This window comes from Rhinopithecus bieti, unplaced genomic scaffold (assembly GCF_001698545.2).
Source record: "Rhinopithecus bieti isolate Rb0 unplaced genomic scaffold, ASM169854v2 scaffold_2205, whole genome shotgun sequence".
Taxonomy (NCBI): domain Eukaryota; kingdom Metazoa; phylum Chordata; class Mammalia; order Primates; family Cercopithecidae; genus Rhinopithecus; species Rhinopithecus bieti.
This window is the reverse complement of record NW_016803673.1, coordinates 2,755,571-2,774,821: the sequence shown is the minus strand read 5'-3', so window position 1 is coordinate 2,774,821 and position 19,251 is coordinate 2,755,571. Positions and strand designations below refer to the sequence as shown.

At 58.5% G+C, this 19,251-nt stretch overlaps 1 protein-coding gene across 4 annotated transcripts in view; it reads right to left on the bottom strand.

The window, feature by feature from the left end:
* RALGDS (ral guanine nucleotide dissociation stimulator) overlaps positions 1-18,912 on the bottom strand; it is a 51,607-nt gene extending 32,695 nt beyond the window's left edge. For 2 of the 4 annotated variants that reach the window (XM_017849271.1, XM_017849281.1), the window contains exon 1: positions 18,671-18,912. In XM_017849271.1, coding sequence (XP_017704760.1) covers positions 18,671-18,688 — 18 coding nt within the window. In that variant the 5' untranslated portion in view covers positions 18,689-18,912. Of the gene's footprint in view, positions 1-495; positions 1,163-18,670 lie in introns of those variants that run through there. The other 2 variants (XM_017849253.1, XM_017849261.1) reach the window with 2 other exon arrangements.
* Between the last annotated feature and the right edge of the window lie 339 nt (positions 18,913-19,251).

Below are 19,251 nucleotides of genomic sequence, written 5' to 3'. Positions count from 1 at the left end.
TGTTTGTTTCATTAAGTAGGATGGTAAAAAATAATAATATCACCACCACTACTCCCACCATTCAGAAAACCACCACCAAAGGTAACAAGAAAGGGCTGCCATCAGAAAGAAGGGCAGCCATGAAATGAGTACATTTGGCTTTTAGAATAATTTACTAGAGTGACCACTGGAGTTGTAAACCACGACCACAACACAAAACTTACTACCTTGTCCCCATCTCTGTTTTTCTCATTTTGCTTCAAACCAGACATTGGAAGCCATCGGACGCATCCAACACACCCACCTGACAAATGGAAAGATGAGCCCCAGAGAGAACAGGGACTTGCCCAAGATCTCACAGGAAAACCCGAGACTCACGTCTGTCCAGCTGCTCTGCAAAGCTTGCAGACGCTCCCTCCATCCTGACCTGGGGGTAAGAACACTCAGAACCCCAACCCCAAAGCCCAGAGATGCCACGGTGAAGTCAGAGGCCAAGGGTCTCAGCTACTTCCTTACCTTCCTGGGACCCTGGCCGGGTGGATGCCCAGTCCCTGGCTGTAAGTGGAGGGCACAGGGCAGGGAGCAGGACAGCAGAGGCAGGGATGAGGGGGTGTGGGCAGGGGCTGTGGAGGGCCCCCACAGGCACATCAGGCCCCGAGGCCCAGCGTCCCGCCCAGACACTGCCCCAGCAGCAGCTCGCTCCCAACCGGGCTCCTCTGAGCATCTCACATCCTCTTCCGGTGGCTTTGTGGGCCTCAGGGGACCCAGCTGAGCAGGCAGTTCAGGGCCTGGGAGCTCTGCCACCCTTGGGGTGGGGACTCTCAGGGGATGTGGGTGGACATCTGGGGGTGGGGCCAGACTGGGCTGCGGGGCATCAGAGAAATGGAGCTAGAGGGTCATTTCAGGGGGGCCCTGGAGCAGCCACCTTCCTGCCTCCCTGGACTCACCCTGCGGCCAGAACAAATCACCTCTGCTAAAATCCCTCCACCATTTCTGTCCCACCCAGAAGAGAATCTCAAGTCTTCACCTGCCCACAGCCCCCTCCTACTAACTCCAGCTGCCAGTGTCCTCTGCTGGGAACTATGTTCTTCCCCGTTGGTCTCAGGACTCGGTCCCCACTCAGAGCAGCCTTCTCCAACGCCCCTGTCTTAATGCACCAACACCATCCCTGATTATCCCTGCCCCAGCCACCCCATTCCCTGTCCTTTTTCCATCTGGTACACTTCCTCCTGTGGGCCAGGCTCCAAGGCCCTGTCCCCTGGGAAAGTCAGGCATCACCTCTGGCCTCTCTCGCACACAGTGACTCAACCTTTAGCTTCGAGAAATAGTAGAGCCAACCAGGCTGTGAACTGGTCAGCCCAGGATTGAAATTTCCGATCCCCAGGGACTCTGGGACCCTGGGCCAGTGATTTAGCATCTCTGGGCCTCAGTTTGCTCCTCTGTAAAATGGGCACAAAGGCGGCTGGAGGATTCCACAATAACTCAGCATGGGCTTGGCTCATGGTCGTGCTTGGCAGATGTGCAATGATCATCTCCCATGGGGACTTGAGTTCAGGTGCCACAGGGTCACATGCCTGCTCCGGTGCCAGGCACATAACAGATATTTGATCAATGTTGGTGAGTGCTGCCCCTGTGCCAGGAGTGCCATAGCCTGACTCCATCCCTGAGAGCAAGGTCCAGATGGCAGTCCAGGGTCTGCCCAGTGCTCAGAGTGTGGCTTGTATCTGGATCCTAGCAGACAGCTCGGAAATGTTTGCCGATGTAGAAGCACACACAGATGGGTACTGCGAGGCAGGCCTGGTCCCGGGAGAGGAGACCAACGAAGAGGATGCTGTCTGGGTACACACTCTTCTTTTTTTTTTTTTTGGGACGGAGTCTCGCTCTGTCGCCAAGGCTGGAGTGCGGTGGCCGGATCTCAGCTCACTGCAAGCTCCTCCTCCCGGGTTTACGCCATTCTCCTGGCTCAGCCTCCCGAGTAGCTGGGACTACAGGTGCTGCCACCTCGCCTGGCTAGTTTTTTTGTATTTTTTAGTAGAGACGGGGTTTCACCGTGTTAGCCAGGATGGTCTCGATCTCCTGACCTCGTGATCCGCCCGTCTCGGCCTCCCAAAGTGCTGGGATTGCATGCAGGCTTGAGCCACCGCGCCTGGCTAGGTACACACTCTTAACGGGAAAGAAGCCCTGTGCAGACAGGCAGGATCTGGGTGAGGCAGGCGGCAGGGGTTGGTATCCAAGCAGGGATCCGAGACTATCCCCAGCTTCGGCCTCTCACTCCGGTGTCACCAACTGCCTGGCCATGTGACCGTGGGCATTGTGTGGTGTGGTTCGGCTGCCACTCCAAGTTTAACAGGGAGCTCAGCACGTGGTTTGGGAGGGTGGGGAGGGCTTTCCCTGAGCCTTGGTTTCCTTGTCTGTAAAGTGTGACCTCTCAGCCCAGCCCCGTAGAAGGGCTCAGTGGGCGAGAAGCTGTTTCCTACAGTGTGTGCGCGTTTGGGTGGGTGGGAGGCTTAAAGAGGCCCTGGAAGGAAGCGCTCAACTTTCTTTTTCCCTTTTTTCCTTTTTTTTTTTTTTTTTTTTGAGACAGAGTCTCACTCTGTCACCCAGGCTGGAATGCAGTGGCACCAATTCAGCTCACTGTAACCTCCAACTCCCGGGTTCAAGCTTGTCTCCTGCCTCAGCCTCCCGAGTAGCTGGGATTACAGGCACATGCCACCACGCCCGGCTGATTTTTGTATTTTTAATAGAGACGGGGTTTCACACGTTGACCAGGATGGTTTCAAACTCCTGACCTCGAGATCCACCTGCCTTGGCCTCCCAAAGTGCTGGGATTACAGGCGAGAGCCACTGCGCCCGGCCAGAAGTGCTCAGCTTTCATGGTGGTGGACCAGTAGGGAAGTGGCAGGGAACCAGGCTACCCTGCTAGGTGTGTTTGTGAGCTAATGCCTTTACTTGGACAAGCAGCTCCTGGGTACCAGGCCCTGTGCAGGCCATCGCATCTCTCACGCAAGCTTTCTGTGTTATTCTTGAATAGCCCACTCCAGCCCAGCTTCCCAAGCCTATTACCCCCATATCTCCCCTGCCCCCACCTCCAGCACAGGTCAGCCTGGCCTCAGGGCCCAATCCTGGGGCTCCTCCTTTTGCAGCCAGGGTGAGCAGGGCTACCCAGGGTAGTGGGCACTGAGCTTGCTGAAAAGGTGGTCGAGGGGCTGGTGACACAGTCAGGCTGCAGGAGGAGCAGCACCAGCTGCCACTCAGAAATGCAGGCGTCCGGAGGAGGTGGTGGTGCCAGCGGGAGGGGAGCAGCAGGCCCACGCACCCCTCCTCCCACCCACGTGGTCCCTGGCCCTGCCTCTGCCGTCAGCCTGGGGGAGAGCAGGGTCTTTGTTCCCTGCCGGCCAGGATGCCACGTGATGCACCACATCACTGTCACTGCCTGGAGCGAAGACCGCCATGGAGAGCCCAGGCGCTGGGGCCTGGGGGTGAGGCCAGTTGGAGGAGCTCCACCTGCAGCCCCCCCACCACCCCAACTCTGGCTGCCTTCAGGAGCTGGGCCTAGTGAGGGCCATACACGACACAAACATTTCCAGCTACTGTGTGTGAAGCTCACGACAGCCCTGACCTCAGGCTTCTCCCACGACACATGACCTGCCAGCGGTCCCACGACGCTCTGCCCAGCAGGCCAGGTGGCCTGGGATAATGCACCTGGCCACACACACAAGCCCAGGCTAGCAAAACCCAACCCACAAGCACCTTTCTAGGTAGGGGCAGGGCCGGGCTGGTGCGAGGCCCATTGTTTACAAACACCGTGCAGCTGTCGCTAGGAGCTGTGACTCAGAGCCAGAGCGGTGACTCCTCGCGAAGCTGTTTACTCAGCACCACATCCTGTCCAGGAAGCAGATAGCAGAGGCTGAGGCCTGGCTTTTGCTCCTCTTTCCTGCTGCTAACTTGACTCAGGGACCTGCTGACCAGACTTGGTATCCAGCTGGGGGGACACTCCAGCTCCCCTCCCCCTGGCTTCTGGGAACCTGAGGGCCCGTCAAGTCACTCAACACACATTCAGGCCCAGCCGGCTCTGCTAGGCAGCGATGGTGCTGTGGCCGTGCACGAGATGGATCCTGCCCCTGGAGCCTGCACCTATGTCTGGCATCTGACTAGGAGACTCCCAGGGATGGGGGCACCACTGACACCTGTCACCGTGCAGTCCAGAGGCAAATTCTTGCCATGTTCAGAAGCCTGGGAGGCAGGATCAACTCCTGACATGTCTTCATCCCCTAAAGCCTAGTCTGGCGCTGCCTTTAGCATACCTCAGTGGGGACAAAGCACTTTTCCACACAGCCTCTGCCAGAAAGATGAAGCCACAGTCATCATCTCTGTTGTAAAACTGAGAAAACTGAGGCCCAGAGAGGGCGAACAACTTGCCTGAGGTCACACAGCGTGTTAGTGCCAAGGTAGGGTATAAGTCTGGCCCCCTTGCTTTCCCTCTACTCTGTTCCAAAGTAAGGATCACAAGTAGATTTGTTCCAGGCAGCACACAGACTTGACACTGCTGGGTCCCTGTCCCTGGGGTGGGTGGTCTGTCCCCTGTAGGAGGCCCAGGCTGGGAACTCTGACTTCCATTTCTCCTGATCACTGCTGCCTCCACCCTGGTGCCTAAACCAGAGTCCACAACCCCCTGATAATTTCTACTACTCACTGCCATGCCAATGCGGGTATCATTTCACCATCATGATACATAAAGCAGGTTTTGCAGGTGAGTTTGAGGACAGAAGCTCAGAGATGGCACAAAACTCATCCAAAGACACACAGCAGAGCAGGGCTTCCAATCCTGTCTGACTCTGAGACTGCGCTCCCAGTCGCTCCCTCCTGCAAACTCTTAGCGGGAAGACTCTTTTTTTTTTTTGAGACAGAGTCTGCTCTGTTGCCTAGGCTGGAGCGCAGTGGCGGGATCTCGGCTCACTGCAAGCTCCGCCTCCCAGGTTCATGCCATTCTCCTGCCTCAGCCTCCCGAGTAGCTGGGACTACAGGTGCCCACCACCACGCCCGGCTAAGTTTTCTATTTTAGTAGAGACAGGGTTTCACCGTGTTAGCCAGGATGGTCTCGATCTCCTGATCTCGTGATCCTCCCGCCTCGGCCTCCCAAAGTGCTGGGAAAAGAGTCAGAGGTGATTTTATCCTCATGGTGCCCTTCTAGGTCCAGGGTGCTGGGAAAAAGAGTCAAAGTTGATTTTATCCTCACGGTGCCCTTCTAGGTCCAGGGTGCCAGTATCTCAATGGCCTCTGGTTCACGGGAGGGCCCGTGTGTGATGGGGAGGCAGAGCCTCCGAATGACTTGTGGAAGGCTACACACCCCAATGGGGAGGCCCTTTCCCTCCACAGGACACACCTGCCAAGGCATGTGGAAGGTGGGCCACCCTGGAGCGGGGACAGAAAGGCAAAGAGGGGCTGTGTTTATTTTGGCAGCTGGGGCTTGGCACCACCCCAGGCAGGACAGTAATTCAGCAACTGGCTGATTCACCCACCGCAGGGCTCCCCTGCACTGGCTGACTGCCTGCCGGCCCCTATTACCAGCCCACTGAATCATGCAGGTTGCAGGTTGCCAAGAAACTGAGGATCCAAGAATCCAGGCCCTGCCCCAGCCGCTCCCATTGGCTTGGAGCCCACCAGGACCCAGCCCTGCCAAGGGCACCGCAGCTCCCCTCCCCCAACCTGCCTGCCCCCAGGTCCAGCTCCAGGAGGAACCCAACATCTAACTGTAAGGATCCGAGCAGCGGCTGGGAGCTGGGGCCTACAGTGTCAGGAGTCTGGGGCTAAGCCCTCAGAGCTGGGTGAGCCAGGCAGGTCCCTTTCCCTTGCTGGGCCTTGGTTCTGGCCCATAAACAGGGATCACCTCTGCCTCTAAAAGATTGCATGCTGAAACACTGGATGGGAAGCACTCAAGATAGGGCCTGGCACATGCTCCGTGTCAAAACATGGCACGCCAAGCTGGCATCCTCTACAGGGAAGAACCAGAGTTCTTATTTTGAATTCAAGGCCAGCTGATACTTCTGTAAAATGCAACTGAAATGTTGCAGCAATGTCAACTGCCATAGAGTTTCTAAACAATGTCCATTTCTCTACTGAAGTAGATGAGGATCAGTAACAGAGTTTGTGGCCTGCACTGTCTGTGGACCACAGAGAGGGCCCGGGGCACGACTATATTCACACAGCCAGACCACGCGAATTAACTGAACACCTACTAGGTGCCAGGCACTATTCAAGTGCCAGCGATAGACCAGGGAAAAACACAAAACATAAAAATCACCTTTGGCCTGGGTCATAATAAGTAAAATGCATGTTTGAAAATAATGTTCCAGAAGGCAAAAACAACAGAGAAGGTTGATGGGGCCCGTGGGGCAGGAGCAGGTGTTACAACTGCAGAGAGACCAGGAGAGCTGAGGGGGCAGCACGGGTATGGCTGGAAGGAGGAACATTAAAACGTTTCACCTAGGCCAGGCGCAGTGGCTCACGTCTATAATCCTAGCACTTTGGGAGACCAAGACAAGTGAATCACTTGAGGTCAGGAGTTCGAGACCAGCCTGGTCAACGTGGTGAAACCCTGCATCTACTAAAAATACAAAAAAACTAGGCCAGGCACAGTGGCTCACGCCTGTAATCCCAGCACTTTGGGAGGCCGAGGCTGGTGGATCACAAGGTCAGGAGTTCAAGACCAGCCTGGCCAACATGGTGAAACCCTGTCTCTACTAAAAATACAAAAATTAGCTGAGTGTGGTGACGGGCGCCTATAACCCCAGCTACTCGGGAGGCTGAGGCAGGAAAATCGCTTGAACCTGGGAGGTGGAGGCTGCAGTGACCAAGATGGTGCCACTGCACTCCAGCCTGGGCAACAGAGCAAGACTCCATCGCAAAAACAAACAAACAAACAAACAAACAAACAAACTAGCTGGGCATGGTGGTGCGTGCCTATAATCCCAGCTACTCAGGAGGCTGAGGCAGGAAAATGACTTAAATCCAGGAAGTGGAGGTTGCCGTGAGCTGAGATAGCACCACTGCATACTCCAGCCTAGACGAGAGAGCAAGACTCCATCTCAAAAAACAAAACAAGGCTGGGCGTGGTGGCTCACGCCTATAATCCCAGCACTTTCGGAGGCCGAGGTGGGCGGATCACTTGAGCTCAGGAGTTCGAGACCAGCCTGACCAACACGGTAAAACCCCATCTCTACTAAAAATACAAAAAATAGCTGGGTGTGGTGGTGTGCCTGTAATCTCAGCTACTCAGGAGGCTGAAGCGGGAGAACTGCTTGAACCCGGGAGGTAAAGGTTGCAGTGAGGTGAGATCGTGCCACTGCACTCCAGCCTGGGCGACAGAGCAAGACTCGTCTCAAAACAAAACAAAACAAAACAAAACAAAACAACACAATTCATCTACCATGAGGTCCTTTCATGCCCCCCTTAGCAGGGAGTTTCTAAGCTCCTTGAGAGCAGGGACTCTGTTCCCCAGGATCCTGATGCCTGGAACAGCATCTAGCACACAGCAGGCTCTCCATAAATGCCTAGATGAACAAGTGAGCTCGATGGGCCAGTCTCTAAAATATTCGGAGGTTCTTGTGGGAAGATCACCAGGAGAGCTCCCTGGAGGAGGTGATGAGACTGGAGAGGAGCCTGAGGGAGGGCAGGGGGGTGGAGGGCCAGGGAAGGGCGGGGTTGCCTCTGCTCACCTGGCTCCCTCCCATTAAAGTGCTTTCCTGGGAACCAGGCTGAGGAGAGAGGCAGAGGCAAGTCCAGGCGGGGGAAGAGCGAGGAGGAAGGCGGCCACGCTTTCTGGGAAGCAAGAGCCCTTTTTCTTAGAAGCAGGGCCCTGGAGTTTCCCAGAAGCCAGCCTGCCCTGGGACGGTGGAGGCAGTGGTAGGTGGTCAGGTTGGCCCTGGTTTAACTAGGGGATTTTCCCTTCCTAAATTCCTGGCCCAGGAACAATTCTTGGGCAATGGGTCTCTGTTCACAGGTAAGTAGAAGTTGCTCTGGGGTGGGCAGAGACCCCTCCCCACCACACAGCCGTGGCTGGTGAGGATGGGGGATGGGGGCTGGGCCCACAGCAGGCCCCTGTGTCCAGCAGGCCCTGGTCACCCAGTGCACTGGGGCCAAGGGAACCAGGACAAACGGGCCCTTGTGGTTGGGAGGCTGCCTGCCGTGCCAGGGACACTGTGTGCCCGGTGCCGCCACCAGCCTGTCGCCTGCCTGAGGGGGCTGAGGGCCTGAGAAGTGGGGCTACCCTTTCCGAAGGGGACCTCCTGAGCTGCCCTGGCCTCTGGAGAGGGCACAGGGCCTTGGCTGGCTGCCAGGAGGTGGCAGGGCTAGTGCCCACTGCCCTCTTTCTCACAGTCCTTGGCCTGCAAGAAGTTCCCCAGAGCTAGAGAAGAGTAATTCCTTGGGGATCTAGGGCCCTGGGTCTGAGGGACACTGCTGTGTTCCACCCTCCTGCCACCCACTGTCCCGTTAACCCCTGGGCTTGGCTCCTTCCTTGGCTTCTCCCCTGGAAGGTGAGACTCAAGGGCCTCTCCTCTCTGCCTCACCTGGGACACCTGACAAAGGAGAGCAAGGTACCAGCTGCCCTCCCCTGCCCAGGGACCCTCCGAGAGCTGTTCAGGTCTCCATGCCAGCACCACGGTGGGCAGCTGGGTGTGCCAGGCAGTGGCTGAGCAGTTTCCAGCCACCACAACCCTGTGAGCTGGGCCTGGTTGTCAACCCAGTAACGGATGAAAAAACTGACAGCCCTGCTCATGGTCACGGCTCCAGCATGGGCCTGGTGCTTTGTTTGTTTGTTTGTTTGTGACAGAGTCTTGCTCTGTCACCCAGGCTGGAGTAAAGGGGCGTGATTTCAGCTCGCTGCAACCTCTGTCTCCCAGGTTCAAGCGACAGAGTAGCTGGAATTACAGGTGTGCGCCACCACGCCTGGCTAATTTTTGTATTTTTAGTAGAGATGGGGTTTTACCATGTTGGTCAGGCTGGTCTCAAACTCCTGACCTCAGGTGATCCACCCGCCTTGGCTTCCAAAGTGCTGGGAGTACAGGCATGAGCCACCGCACCGAGCCAGGTGTAGTACTTTAAAAAGGCAAAATGCAAACCCCCACTCCCTCCCACACTCACTGTGGCGATGTGCTCTCCCTCCCCAGGCACCAGCCATGTGTCCCCACATGCAGCCACATGCACCCCTTCATGTATGTGCTCCCTCAGCCACTGTCCAGCTTGTCACATCTGGGCACATGCATGCTGCAGACATACGGGGTCACCCAAAGGCAGAGAGATGCCCCTGCCCCCAACACACGTGCAGGAATGCACATGTACCCCACGGTATCCCCAAGCACACAGCCCCTGACCCCTGCAAGGCCCAGAGGGCCCCGGATACACACCCTGCTCCCTGCATATCTGCCAGACCAGCAATGGGTACCCCACATCCCCAGGACCCCCCTGAGCACACTCCCTCAGGGCTGCGTAGAGGGGAGGAGGCAGGGCTCCATGCAGGGACTCCCTGGCCCCAGCAGCTGGGAAGGAAACTCCTCATGGAGTCCTGAAGAATGGCAAGCATCTGTTTCGAGGGGGTAGGGGGCCAGGCAGGCAGCGCTGCCAGCTGGGACCTTCCACACTGGGCACTACCCACCTGCACACTACCCCCAGCTGTCACCTCCCCAGCCACCCAGGGCCTGGGGCCAGGTGGACCGCTTCACCCTTGAACTCTAGTCCTGAGCAACTGGGCAGCCAGGACCTGGAACTTGGCCTCAGAGAAGAAGCGATGCTTGGCCTGGGCAACTTACTCGCCTCCTCTGGGCCGTAGTTCCCCTACCTGAAAAGACCTGTGGATTCAACTTAGGGCCTGCAAGTGTCCCTGCCCTCCGCCCACACCCTGGCTCCCCAAGGGCAGCCGGAGCTGGTGGGCCATCGGCCATCTCCCTTCTGTGAAGGGGAACGGACATTGGCTGCCACCTGTGGAGGGCCTGCCCATGTCGTGCCAGGGGCCTTAGGAGCATCTCACACTCCCCCACATGTGTAGGTCTACAGAGGAGGCAATGGGGGTGCAGAGGAGTTAGGGAGCCCACTTGTCTGGGTCCCCTGAGGCCAAGCCAGGGCTCCCATCCCGCCTCCCAGGCTTCTCTCCCCTTGACCTCTAGACAGCCCGAACTTCCCTGGGGCTTCTGTTCCTGGTGATCATCATGACAGATGACAGCACTCATCAGGTGATTAATCAGCCAATCACTTGATCATCGGGACAGATAAGTGCTGCTCAGGGCCGGGGTTCTCCCTCCCCGCAGCCACAGCCCAGCAGGTGTGGGGTGGGAGCTGGAATCCCTCTGGAATGGATTCAGGTCAGGTGGTGGCAGCCCCCAGGGCTTAAATACCTTCCACCACCCTCCCCACAGTCTCACCCTCCCCATGGTCCCACCCTCTCATGGTCTCACCCTCCCAGTTTTTTATGTGCCCACCAGGCAGTGCAGGGAGGGGAGGCCAATGTAGGGGAGGCGGGGGAGGGTCCTTGGTGCAGCACCCAGGCAGGGTGGGTGGGGCTGCATGCCTGAATCTTCCCTCCCACCAGCTGAAGCGGCCTCCTGCCGCCTGTTCTTCAGTGCTAGGCTGGGGGCTCACCTCGTCCGCCCGCCTTCTTGGTGTGGCATCCGGGCCAGGGCTGCATGCACCTTGGGCTGTGGGCCAGCAGTTCCCCGCCACTGTCTGTGCTGCCCCCTGCCCTGTCCCTCCTCATGTGGCACTCCAATTGGGGGCGGCCGGGCAGAGTCCCCACGGGATCACCCTGAGCCCAGGCGATGACCCCCAAGTGAACATACGAGTTCAGCACCCAACTCTGGGGGTGGGCACGCCCCTTATCCATTTGACAGATGGGGCAAGGAAGACTCAGAGGGGTGAGGTCATGACCCAGGGTCACATAGTGAGCAAATGATCAGGGTCAGACTGGCATCCTGGCTCCATGAGAGCACCGGGAGGCCCCGGGGGGGTGGTCACCAACAGTCCTACCCTCACTGCCATCCCCAGAGAGAACATCTGAGGCGACCAGGTCTCACATCCTTCCCATCTCCAAAGTCCAACCCACTGGGCAGTGTGGCCCCACCTGCCTTCTCCCACCATTCTGCTGCCCCACCCTTTCCCAGGGTCTGGGGCTCCACCTCACTCCTTCCAGGCTGGACACCCCTCATCTGCGTTCTCACCTCGGCTCCCGCAGTGCCCAGGTCTGGGTGCAGGGTGGGCGCCCACAAACTAAGGCAGTCCCTATGGGAGCCCAGAGGGCAGGGCTTCCTTACACCCTCACAGCAACTGCAGGGGCCTCAGGGCAGACAGTGAGGCTCGGAGGGGGTCCTGTGCTGCTTCTAGGATGCCCGGCAATAAGCGCTGAGCTGGAATTCCGACCCAAGTGTCCTGCTCCAAAGCCACCTGCTTCACCTGAGGACCAGGGGCCTGATAGCTGAGGTGGATGCTGGCAGATGAGGAGGAAAGGCAGTGGCTGGCCTGGTCCTGGTCCCCTCACTCTCCTGCCCCAAGGCCCCATTAGGTGACATAATTCACAGGGCAATGTTTTTGCATTGAACGGTGAACACACAGGCAGAGGGGTAGATGGGTCACCAATGGGGAAACTGAGGCCAGTGAGAAGGGACACGCTAAGGTCACATAGTCAGTCGGTATCAAAGTTGGCCCAGAACCACAGTCCCCTGTTCCAGGGGCTCTACCCAGCTCAACCACACCCTGGCATGCCAGCCTGCCCCAGGCCAGGGAGCCCACGGCTGCAAAGCACATGGTACCACACATGGTACCCCATGGTCCCACACACTCTGGCTGGCACCAAGCCATTGCTGTGCCTTCTGACCTTGCATTTTCTGACATTCTGCCACTGTCAACTCTCACTCAGGTATCCAGGAAGTGGCCTCTGTTGCTAGGGGACTGGCTTGATGACGGGTGGCTGGCAGAGCGGGGAGATAGGGAGAGAGGAGTGGACTGGGGTGTCCCTCAGGAAGGATCCAGGGGCAGAGGCTGCTGGGTCCTGTCTCCGGGTGGAGGTGGAGGGCGGTGGGCCTTGAGAAGTATCTGAGGAAACTCGGCAGGTCAGGCCCCCTCCTCCCCAGGCTCTAATGAAGGTCCTGGACCCTGGTCTCTGCATTTTCTCTTTCAGCCTCAGTCTTCTCTTCGGGTCAGGGGTGGGTGTGCACTGGCGGGGGTTGGAGGTGAACCATCGGAAAGCCCATCGGAAAGCCCCAGTCCTGAGCCTTCCTGCAGGCAAGTATTTTGGGGGCCAGCAGTTGCCAAGCAACTGCTCTGGGTTGCCATGGGAACACTCCCTTTTCTTGGGGCTTGTAATTTTTAGGGGGATGCCACGATGCTTTCCATGCCCTTTCCTCTCCACTTCCTCACCCTGGCTTGGCTGCCCTGGGAGGGGACACTGGGAGTCCATAAGCTCACACCTCACCCCTGTGGAGGGCCTACATATCCCTGACCCTAAGACTCTTTGAGGCTCCAGAATCAAGAACCCCCAAAATGCAGAGCCCAGAGTCCAAGGCCTTCATTAGAGCAGGGAGACGATGAAAGGGGCTCATTAGCTCTGTTTACGTCTCCTTGCCGCCATTAACCACCACTTGGGGCCTGGGGCCTACCAGCCCCGCCCTGCCCAGCAGCCAGGCCCAGACCTGACCGTTGGAAGGCCGCTGTAATTGGAAGGAATGTGGTCCTGGTGCCTGGCCCTTCCCAGGCTTGTGTGCACACAGGGAGGCGCCATTGCCAAACTGCCACTACCTAGCTGTGGAGTCCCTTCCCCTCCCAGTGCCTCGGTTTCCCCACCTGGAAGGGAGGATGGCAGTGGCACTTATCTTGCAGAGTGCTGAGCAGATACAAGGGACACCTTAGCACAAGGACTATGGGCTGGCTGTTACCACCAGGCACCTCTGCAGCATGGGACAGAGGTGCAGGGATGGCCTGGGAAGGACTCTGTGGAGTATGATCCTGTGGCTAGCATGCAATGGTGACTGACCACGCCGCTGATGGCAGAATAGCCACTGAATCCAGGTCACCAAGCTCCCAGCCCATGCCTTCTCCACAAGATCTGTCTGCTCCATATCCCTGACCCTTCCACAGGAGCCAGGGTGCTCCCCACAGGCCAGGCACCCAGTGCCAGCCAGGTGTACAGAGGCCAATATCTGCTATGTGAATCAATCACTGAACCAACTGTCAAGGACCAGCAGCCTCAGGGGTGGGCCTGGTAGCTCCATGAACAAGGAGGTGGTGGGAGGGCCTTGTGCAGGTAGGGAGGTGACAGTAAGAAATGGCCTCTGGCTGGATGCAGTGTCTCATGCCTGTAATCCTAGCACTTTGGGAGGCCGAGGCGGGGGGATCGCTTGAGCCCAGGTGTTTGAGACCAGCCTGGGCAACATGGGGAAACTGTCTCTACAAAATATCCAAAAATTAGCTGGGAGTGTTGGGGTGCGCCTGCCGCCCCAGCTACTCTGGAGGCCTGAGCCCAAGAGGTCGAGGCTGCAGTGAGCTGTGATCCCGCCCCTGCACTGTAGCCTGGGCCACAGAGCAAGACCTTGTCTTAAAAAAAAAAAAAAAAAAAAAAAAAAGGAATGGCTTCCACTCATTCCACTCCTGGGCCAGCGGCTCGCTGTGCACTCCGCTCCCTTTCACTGATGCCATGTGAGCGGCTCCATGGCAGGGACCTGACCCCTGCTCCTCAGACCCACACTGCCTCGCCCCTTTGTATATCAAAGGGGCCCCTGAGGGGCCGTGCTGACCCCCACCAGGAGCAGCAGGACCACCTCAGGCATCCCAGCTCCCGGAGACAGGGTCTGGGGCTGGGGGCAAGGACCCCTCAAGTCTCGATCTGCACAGACAGCCCCCTCCGTGCCCAGGGCTGCCTTCTGAGCACCCGCAGACCTGGGCCAGACGGCCCTGCAGTAGTAACAGGAGAGCTATTTGCAGGTGTAACCAGCCACAGGGCCTCTGGAGAGGCCTCAGAAAGGCTGGCTCAGCTTGCAGGTGAGGAACCAAACGAAAGGCAAACTCCTGGCCCCTGTGGGCCCGGCCCCTGCAGCCTCCCAGGTCCCCTATCCCTCGTCCCTGCCTTCCTTCCCGCCCCGCTGACACCACGGTCTGCAAACCATGGTCCTCCTTGCCACCCCGTCACCTCCTCCTCGGCCCCCCAACGGCCTCCGACGCAAAGTCGCCACCCAGTCACCCCGCCTCAGCCCCGCCTGGTTTGATTTCCTCCCGTGTGTGTCACCCATGAGGTGGCCGTGCCCCTGGCCTGTTTACAGCTGTGCGCAAGCTCCTCGCAACCCGAAAGCGAGACCTTTGTCTGCGGCAGCTCCGCGCCGGGCTGGGCGGCCGCACGGGAGTGCACAGCGCCACCTGCTGGTGCTGCCGCCAAAATACGCCAAGCTAGGGAGCAGGCGGGCTCCGCTCACGCCCCCACAGCCCCTAGCTGGGGGCTGGGTTCCTGGGATGTCCTCTGACTCCCCGCTGCTTCCCTAGTCCCCGTAGGCACGCGGGTATCCGGCCTGTGGGAGGGGAGTCATTCCCAATACTCCTGTTACGGGTTGAACTGTGTCCCCCAAAAAGATCCCTGGTACCCGTGAATGAGATTTTATTTGGAAATAGGGTCTGTGCGGATTGAATCCGGATGAGGTCATACTGGATTAGGGTGGGTCTTAATCCAGTGACTGCTATCGTTATGATAACAGGGAAAACTGGACAGTCACGCACAGGCGGCCATGTGATGATGAAGGCACAGTTTGGAGTCACACGTCTACAACACCAGGAACGAATGCCAAAGAAACTGGCAGCCACCAGAGTTTGGAAGATGCAAGGAAGGATCCTCTCCTAGAGCCTTGAGAGATAGCAGGGCCTGGCTGACCCCTGAATTTTGGACTTCTGGCCTTTAGAACTGTGAGAGAATAAATTTCTGTTGTGTTGAGCCACCCAGTACTTTGTGACAGCAGCCCGGGAAACTGACCTGATAGACACTGGCCCCAGTCATCGCCCTCTGCGCCATCACCACACCTCCCCTCTGCGAATCAACCACGACCACAGGACACCTCCTTCTGGAATCTCTCTGTGCCCACTCACTCCCCAGATGAGCACTGTCTCTTTCCCTGGCAACTCCCCGGACTGTGTTACCCCCTCCTCTGGCATGGCCTGGACCCAGGAGACAGATGCAAAATGAATGAGCGAATATCCACCTTTGCTACTTCGTCATATTCAGATGTTCATAAAAATCAAGTGGCAGCAGTGCTGGGGGTTTAGGAAATGGGGAGAGCGATGACAGGTGTGTGAGGGGGGACGAGGGGCACTTCCAGGTACTCACAGTCACTCTGGCAGCTGGGACAGCCAACCACTGTGTTCTCATGCTCCCAGCCCCTGAGGCTCAGAGAGGGAAAGCCATCTGGGTCACCAAGCTCCTGCCTCTTGCCAGTTCTGTGACCCCAAACTAGTCATTGTGCCTTTCAGGGCCTCCCCAGTCTCCTGACCTGCACAATGGGGATGGTTCTAACACCTACTTCCTGGGGACATCACCATGCTAATGTGAGACAATACTACCAAACCTGTTAGCTACTGCACAGACTTTGAGATGGAAGGATTAGGAAGGGAAGGGGTCTTCAGAGACAGCAGGGCCCTGCTGACCCCCGGATTTTGGGCCTTTGGCCTTTACAACTGTGAGGAAAGAAACTTCTCACAGGGGTGAGACACAGCCCGGAATACAAGTGGGACAGGATGGGCACTGGTGCTGTATCTAGGGAGTCACTCCCTTCTTAGTCTGGTTTCCTTGTCTGCACCATGAACGGGTTAAAAATTAAGCAAACATCAGATGTCGGCCCCCTGTGGCATATGGAAGCATCTCCCAGTGGGAACACCTTCTACTGGTTCCCATTATGTTTGTTTGTTTGTTTGTTTGTTTGTTTATTGAGACAAGGTCTGGCTCTGTTGCCCAGGCTGGAGTGCAGTGGCATGATCTTGGCTCACTGCAACCTCCACCTCCCAGGTTCAAGTGATTCTCCTGCCTCAGCCTCTGAAGTAGCTGGGATTATAGGCACCTGCCAAGACGCCCGACTACTTTTTGTATTTTTTGTGTGTGTGTGTGGAGATGGGGTTTCACCATGTTGGCCAGGTTGGTGTTGAACTCCTGACCTTAAGTGATCCACCCGCCTCGGCCTCCCAAAGTGCTGAGATTACAGGTGTGAGCCACCGCACCTGGACTCCATTATGTTTAGAATCAGGCCTGACTGCCTCCTCTCAGCCACTGTCCCAGGCAGCCTCCACACTGGCTCCAGAGATCCCTGCCTCCTGATACATAAGTTGCTGAGTGATCCCCTTCCTCCAAGGGTGACTGCATTTAGTGACTGGATTCTCACAGAATACAGCACAAGTGACATGAGGTCACTTCCAAGATTTACAAAAAACCATGACTTCTGTCTTGCTTGTTTGCTCTTGTTTTCCTCCCCACCCTCACCCCTCACGCTGGAGAAGTGAATTCTGATGCGGTGAGCTGCCTGCCCTACAGAGAGGCCCACATGGCAGTGAACCAAGGGAGGGTCCCCACCAACAGTCACAGAGGAACTGACACCCTCAGTCAAAACTGAATCCTGCCAATAACATGAGAAAGGCCTGAGGGCCGGTCCTGCCCAGTCCAGCCACGGCTGAGACCCCAGTCCCAGCCTCCCTTGAGACCTGGGGGCTGAGGCACCCAGCTGAGCTGCCCTGGATCTGGGTCCACAGAAGCTGTGTGATGATCAGTGTCTGTTGCTGAAAGCTGTACATTAGGGTAGTGTTGTCACACAGCTGTCTCCAGGCCCCTGGGCTTCCCCTCCCGCCCCCAGCTCACTTGGGCCACACTGGCCTGTTTTCTCACTCCTCTCTGGCCAAACTCATTTGTGCCTCCCAGCCCTGTCTGCTGAGCCTTCTCCATCACACTGTCCAGACTCGTGCAGGGCTGGCCCATGCTTTGTCTTCTGGTCACAGCACAGATGTCCCCTTAGCAAGACCTCCCAGACCCCCACCCAGCAGGCCCCAGCCCTCCCTGGCAGCACTGGCATTATTTTCGCTGCAGCACTTCCTTTTTCCTTTCTTTGCCTGTTTGCTTTTTGTGCCCTGTCCATCGCCCCCTCCAGACTGCCAGCTCCAGAGGGCAGGCCCACCTGGGTCATTTTCAGAGCCACGCCCAAGCCCAATGCTGCTCCTCTATCCAGGGTGAGTGCTTGGGCACACCTGCTGAAGGGATAGAGGAGGCTCTTGGAGCCCACTCCCGCATCTGAGCAGCTAACGTTGTGGAGAGGGATGCTAGTAATGGGGGGTGTGCATTGGGTGGAGGCCGGGGTCACCCAGAGGGAGCCTGCGGGGCTCTCCCTGACTCCAGTTGCTCCATGGAGCACAGTGGGCACTGCCTCCCCCTGGTGGCCGGCACTAGCACAGCAGCAGCCTCGGGCAGAAAACCCAGAAAACAAAACACACACCTTTGTTTGGGTGTTGTCAAGGTAGCAGCTCTCCTGAGTCCCAGAGGGTCAAAGGAGCAGAACCTGCAGGCTCCAGAGGTAATTCAAGGAGCCTCGGAAGCTTCATTTGCTCCCCTCTTTCCCTCTGCTGGCCCTGGGGTGTCCAGTTCACTCGTGAGGCCTCCCCACTCCAACCAGGGCAACGGCTCTGGCCCCACTTCCAAATAAGAACCCTGAGGCTTCCACAAGGACAGTCTTGCCCCACGAGAGTGGTCCAGTGCTTGGGCGCACTCTGCACCACCCCAGGCCCTCAGCCCTTCAGCCCCCCAGGCTTCTCTTGCTCAGAAGGACCTTCAAGAATAAGGCATTTTCCACAGACCTCGGTGGGTAGTGGGAGCATCCCCCAGTGGAGACCTAAGGCCGACAGACACGTCTATGAGCCTGTGGGACCCCTGGGGTCACCCAGGCCGAACATTCCAATTTGTAGAGCAGGAATTTGAGGCTCCCTTTCCTACCGTCCCGTCCACACTGAAGGGGTCTCTTCCTGCTTCTAGGTGATCACAGTGGTGAACACAGAGTCCCACAATCTGTCCTCTCCAGGCTGCCCAAGCCCAGACAGATCCTGGGAACCCTGGAGAACCCCCGCCCATCAAGCTGGCGTGTCCTCCCCTTGCCCCCCACCCCGTGCCATGGCCCCGGGCATGTTGTTGGGTACTGGATGCCCCTGCCCATGACAGAGCACCCCCTGCCCTCTTTCTTCTTTCCCCCAGTCACTTCCCCAGCGTCCCGTCCCGTTCCCAGGAAGTGTGTGGTGTGTGTGTCTGCGTGTGTGTGAGCATGTGTGCGCAGGCCTGCGCCTGTGCGTGCGCGAAGCCCAGGCAAAAGAGCCCACATGGGAGATGGGCAGGGGTCCTCAGGATCTTAGAGGCTGTCATTCCCAAAGCAAACCCCATGGGAAGGGTGAGTCCAGCCCTTCCTGGCCTAAGAGGTCGGAACCCTCCCTTCACCTCTGGACTCCGCCCACTTCGTGTGCCCCGGGCCAGTCCCTGCCCCTCTCCTGTCCTCAGTTTCCCTACTGTCCCGGTCGGGGTTGGACGCGGAGCTGCGTAAGCGCACGCTCAGCGTGGACGCCGCGCCGGCCTCCCTCCCCCGGGTGGGTGTGGGCGGGGGCGTGCGGTCCTCCCTCCACCCGCGACGCGGGGCTGGGGCCAGCGCGCACTCACCTGGCAATCTACCATCATCCTCAGCCTCGGTGGCTCATCGCCGGCCCCAGGGCGGGGCCCGGGGCTCGCAGAGGCCGCTCGCCTCGGCCCGCGCGCGGCGCAGGGGTGCGCCCGGTGGGGTCATGGCGCGGCCTCCGTCCCGCGGGCCCAGGACTCTGTGGCCCCGGGGCCGCCCCAGCCGCCGCCAGCGCCGCTCCCATTGTCTGCGCCGCGCCAGCGCTTCCGGCCGCTCGGGCCCCGCCACCGAGTTCACGCCCGGCTCCCGGGCTTCGGGCCTGGGTGGGCGGGGACAAGCTGCGGACCCGCCCAGCCCGCCCCGCAAGGTGCGAGGGGGCTGCCCGCCGGCCCACGAGCTCGGGAGCCGCGCTCGGAGGCGCGCTCAGGCCTCCCTCCCGCGGGCCGACGGGGGTGTTCCCAGCGCGGGGCAGCGGGGCCTGGAGTCCAAGGCCGAGCGCGCACACGGGGCCTGCGCGGGACCGCAGACAGCGCGTGCACGTCACTCCGCCTCGCCGCGCGCACGCGCCACGCGCCAAGCGCCACGCGCCAAGCGCTAAGCGCTGTGTGCAGCCGATCTCACGTGT